This window comes from Homalodisca vitripennis, unplaced genomic scaffold (genome assembly GCF_021130785.1).
Source record: "Homalodisca vitripennis isolate AUS2020 unplaced genomic scaffold, UT_GWSS_2.1 ScUCBcl_10293;HRSCAF=19108, whole genome shotgun sequence".
Taxonomy (NCBI): domain Eukaryota; kingdom Metazoa; phylum Arthropoda; class Insecta; order Hemiptera; family Cicadellidae; genus Homalodisca; species Homalodisca vitripennis.
This window is the reverse complement of record NW_025786410.1, coordinates 12,051-17,382: the sequence shown is the minus strand read 5'-3', so window position 1 is coordinate 17,382 and position 5,332 is coordinate 12,051. Positions and strand designations below refer to the sequence as shown.

Below are 5,332 nucleotides of genomic sequence, written 5' to 3'. Positions count from 1 at the left end.
TGTCTACGGTATAAATAAATTCGTCCATTGCAAGGGACTTGGAAGATCTCTATATTCAATTTAGTCCTTGAGGTATTCGTGATAACAGATAGAGATACAGACAGATAAGAAAGAGCAAAACACCCTTTTAGTAAAATTAACTATTATAAAGTCTTAGGTTTTATACCTCAAATTAGTTCGCCCCTCTCGTGATAACCCATTACTGTCATTCAACTTTTAAAATACAACGTAATTTTTAGGGCATGCCAAACACTATACGAGAGAACACAGTTACTCTTTGGGTGTGTTCAAACCAATAACACAGGCTTTTATTGTTACAGTGACAACTTACATCTATACACATTATTGTCGCAGTTGATTAGAGAACATGTCCTGTCAACACAATAAAACTCGTCTCTGTACCACAATGATAACACCTGGAGGATAACCTGTTATATTAAACATAGATAGAGTCTGCTATGGAAAACGTTTGCACTGTAAGCAGTAAATCCCATTAAAGTTAAAATTATACATTAAGAATTTATAACATTTAATTTAATAAAACACAATAAAAAGAAAATAACCTGAATGAATTTGGTTTTGTTAAAATAAAGCACAACACTAAGGGGGGGTGTTTTATATTTACATATCAAATACAGCAAAAATGTTTTTTTTAAAAAAACAGATTTTTCTTAATAAGTTATATTATGTTAAACAGTCTAATACTTTTTTCAGTTAGACATAGAAAACCTCAATTTAAATTTTTAACTAATTGGTTATCTGGTTTACCTTTTTTTTAATGCGGTGGACAATAGACAATAGACAGAAATTCCTTTATTCATAAATCATTTCAAGATTAGAATGGTGTCATAAAAGGTTACATGTTAATAAAGTTTACGATGGTCTTGTGTACAGTGTAAATAAGTTATCAGTTCTTCAGTTTAAGAAATTTCTTCAATTGAGTAGAAGGGACGTTCTTGGAGCCATCTTGGTTAGTTCCCTTCTGAATTGCTGTTTGTCTGCAGTATGATTTTTAACTTCAGCGGTAGTATGTTCAGGAATTTGGCGCCCGTATAAGTAGGTTGCTTCTCAAATAGAGTCAATCCATGAGAGGGAAGTGAGTAATTGTTTGCTGCTCTTGTGTTGTGTGAATGTACATCTCCTCTTCTTGTATGTTTTTGTTGACTGGTATTTGGACAGTTACTTCTAATATGAATAGGGCAACTGTTTGTTAGAATATTTAAGTTTTTAAAAGCTTCCCTGCATGAATCTATTGGTCCTAATCCTGAAATTATACGGATTGCTTTCTTTTGCAGCACCAATATCCTGTTAGTGTTAGTTTTCGAGGAGCAGCCCCAGATGGCTATACCATATCTCAGGTGGCTTTCAAAGAGAGCGTAGTATGCACATTTAATTATTTCTGGACTACCAACTTGTTTTAATCTCCTTAGCACATACAAATAATGTACTGAGTTTTCCACATAGCTGGTCTATTTGGTCATTCCAGGAGAGAGTTTCGTCTATGACTAGTCCCAAGGTACTTTACATTTTGCATTCTTTCAGCCTCTGGTAGTAACAAAACTTCTCCTTTGCTTCGTCCAAGTATTAGTTGCTGAGTTTTAGTGACGTTCAGTACTAGATCGTTGGCTTGACAATATTTCTATTGCCATATTAATAGCTATATATGAGTCTATTTCCAGTCTGGTGGGCTTTTTGTTTTGTAACAGGAGTACTGTATCGTCAGCATACAATAGCATAGAGCAGTATTCTCTGAGGTAGTCAGGGAAGTCACTAACAAAAAATTATATACAGTATGGGGCCCAAAACTGAGCCTTGTGGGACTCCTCTACTGATTGGCCAGTGGTGTCGAGGTAGTTTTTGTTGTCACTCCTTGGTGTTGGGCTTCTTATTTCTACCGTTTGCATTCTGTCCGTTAGGTAGCTCGTAAACCAGTCAGCAGTTTTCGCTACCACTCCCCGAGCCTTCAACTTTTTCACTAGCATGTCATGGCTTAAGCAGTCAAAAGCTTTTGTAAAATCCAAGAAAATAGCAGTTGTTGTATCTCCTTTGTCTATTGCTTTTATTAAATATTTGACAATGCTTGTCAGTCCAGTTGATGTAGATTTACCTCCCATAAAGCCATGTTGTTCTTGGGGAAGAAGGTTGTTAGTATTGAGATGGTTTAATAGTCTTGATAACTCAATCTTCTCGATAATTTTGAATATTGCAGGCAGTAGGGATATTGGCCGATAGTTACTGGGTTGTGTTGGATCCCCTTTTTTGAGTTTAGGGTACACTTTAGCTAACTTCAATTTTGTTGGGAAGATGCCCTGTGCGAATGACTTATTTATTATGTTGATCAGAGGTAATATTAGACGATCTTTACATGCTTTAATAAGTTTAGTCGAGATGTCGTCAAAACCAGCTTGAGTTTTTCTGTTTCATTGTCTGTATAGTTTTTCCTAACTTCCTGTTTAGTTGTCGGTTAGAGAGTAAGCGTGTCTTGAATGTTGTGTATAGTGGAAGGTCGTTTAACTAGGTGACCGTCATATGTAGCTTGTAGTAGGGTGTTATTAGCGACATTAGCAAAGAATTTATTGAAGTGATCTGCTATCTTTATGGGATCTGAAATTAAAGTTCCATTATTGTTAAGTTTTATCATTTCATTACCATTTTTACTTTTGTATCTCTCCTTATTAATTATATTCCATATTGCCTTGCTTTTATTTTCTGCTTTATTAATGTGTTTCAGATGTTCTTAAGTTTCCTTTGGTTTTTGAGATGAATGTCGTATTCTTTATTCTTTTCTGTTGCCTTAGCCTTGTTTTCATGTGAGCCAGTAAGCAGATATTTTTTCCTGTGCAGCTAGGAAACTGATTTCGCTTTTCCATTGTCTCTTGGTTAAGTACAGTTGGCTGTTGCGGTTTCCTCTTGCGAGTTCGAGTACGTGGGCATGCTACATCCATGTTATACGTCAGAGTTCTTAGGAATGTGTTATAAGTGTCTTCTACCGTTTCCAATCTGAGAATGTCATTCCAAGTCTCCTGTTTGAGTAACCTATTAAGCAGTTCCAAGTTTCTGTCAGTGAAATGTCTTACTATACATAATTTGGTCTATTGGATTGAACTTGTTGTTGTTCAGTGTCACCAGTTGTCCTGTGTGGTCGGATATGAAAGTGTTAATGACATTGACTGTTGGTTTGCAGGGAATTTGAATGGAGCAGACCATATCAATGGAAGTTGCAGTGTTCGGGGTGATACGTGTAGGTGGTAGTTGATGTCTTGTGATATTGTATGAATTAAGGGTCTCTTGGAGTTGGTTGTTGTTTCTATTTGTCTCAAGGCAGTCCAATGTTGATGTCATCGATTATCAGTACTGGGCTATTTCCATGTAGGTATACATGGATAAGATGCGTGCTAGATAGTGCTAGATAAGATGTCAATGGCTTCGTCCAAATTCGTGTTTGGTCTGTAGATTCCGACAATGTATGTGATTTGTTTTTTTATTGTCAGTTTTATTGCAGACAGCTCACATACAAGTTCCTGGCTATGTATGTTTCTTTCCAGTCCAGAAGCGTAGTTCTTAAGTTCATTTTTCACTAGTATCGCCACTCCCCCTTTTTGGTGGTGCTCTCGACAAAAACTCTCTATTAGTGTATAGCCTTCTAGGTTGGTATTTTCTAGATTTGACTTTGAGAGGCCGTGTTCTGTTATTATGAGGACATCTGGATAGGTATTGGTGAGGAGGTCAGTCATCATATCTATTTTATTTGAGATTCGATCTGTATTTTGATGTAGTATTGTTAGTGAAGTGTCTTTTTTTGTAGAAATTGTGGGTCTTTCCTTTTTTTTTGGGTGCTGCATCTGTTGGTTTTTGTTTATTTAGGATATTTTTGGGAGGAGTACATTGGTTTCTAGCAGGTTTAATTTTGTTAACTCTATGTTGCGTATTGGGGTAGGAGCAGGGTATGGTCTTGTCTTGCATCATGATCCGGTTTGGTGTTGTCATGTATTTTTCTGTGTCATGTGGTGGTCTTATAAAAAATGAGTTGAAGCGCTAGTATCTGGAATTTTTGTCCTGAGCAAACGTCTGGTAGTTTGATTGTTTTTTTTTCTTGTCACTTCTTGTAGGTGTTCCATTAAAAATTCTTCAAGCGTTTTACCTTTAAGTTGTGTTGCTGTAATTGGGGGCCTGTGTTGTACACGAAAAGTACCAAACTCTTTGGCAATTTTATTATCTGGTTGTTTTTTTGACGGTTTCATTTCTGTGTTTCTTTATTTCTTGGAGTTCTTTATTTTTTGCTACCTGTAGCGAGGTACTGAAGATATTTTGTTTCTTGTTTTTTTAAATTTTTTATTCGTGCAATTTGGTGATAGAGGTTGTTTAGCTGGAGATGTTTTGTAAGTTAGCTCTGCAGGTGACATTGTGTTTTGTAGTTTGCATTGCAAATCATTTATTGTTGACTCCATGTGGTCATGTCGACATTTTAGCTTTGTTAGTTCGACCAGGATATGTGATGTATCGCTTGGTTTAGGGGTGTCAAGATTATTCGTCTGGGTTCCGGAGTCAATGGCAGTAGCTTCTTCTTTATTGTATATATATATATATATATATATATATATATATATATATATATATATATATATATATATAAATATATATATATATTTTTATACTGTTTAATTTTTTAATGCTGTCTTCAAGCTGTTTGATTTTTCCTTCAAGGATATTGATTATTTTTTCTTTGCCTGCGTCTTGTTCTTCAAATGCTTTTTCTAATGCAACTTGTAATTGTTTCTCTTTCAGTTGGTTCTCAATTTCTGTTAGTGCATCAGTTAGCATGACATTTCTAGTGAGTAGGGATTCATTTTGTGACTCAAGTTTCTCTATCTTAGCTTGATATGTTAGTTCTGACAAAGTATTTAGGTTGGAGATCTGTTTTGCCAGTTGGGAATTTCTTAGTGTTAAAGCATGCAGGTCCTGCCTGAGTTTTTTGTTTTCTGCTAGTAGGGCATTTCCTGCTTCAGCAGCTATTGTTAGAGAGGTTTCTAAGTCATCTGTATTTTCAAAATGTTGTATTTTAGTATGAACATCTTCCATCGTAGATTGTGGTTGAGTGGAATTGTTATTTTCTAACAGGTTCTCAAGCTTTGTTTCAATAGTGTTATTACATTTGCAATTTACACACAGCCAAGTTTCTATTTCTATTTTACTAAGTTTTTTGATTTTTGCTATCTGACCAATTCAGACATTTAGAGTGGAACCAGCTTTTACAATTGCCCGTACACAATATGCCTTTATATCTCACTCCGATAGAGCAGATTCCAAAAGGAAAAGATGACATAATGCCTTC

The 5,332-nt window shown here is 35.5% G+C and overlaps 1 protein-coding gene across 1 annotated transcript; it reads right to left on the bottom strand.

The window, feature by feature from the left end:
- Window positions 1-1,789: 1,789 nt before the first annotated feature.
- On the bottom strand, window positions 1,790-5,079 carry LOC124374820 (the record flags this gene model as incomplete). Its single annotated transcript, XM_046832969.1, has 3 exons — window positions 4,728-5,079; window positions 3,516-3,760; window positions 1,790-2,309 (listed from the first exon to the last, which is right to left on the bottom strand). Coding segments are annotated over exons 1-3 (1,117 nt in total), but the record flags the coding sequence as incomplete, so codon positions are not given.
- Window positions 5,080-5,332: the final 253 nt, after the last annotated feature.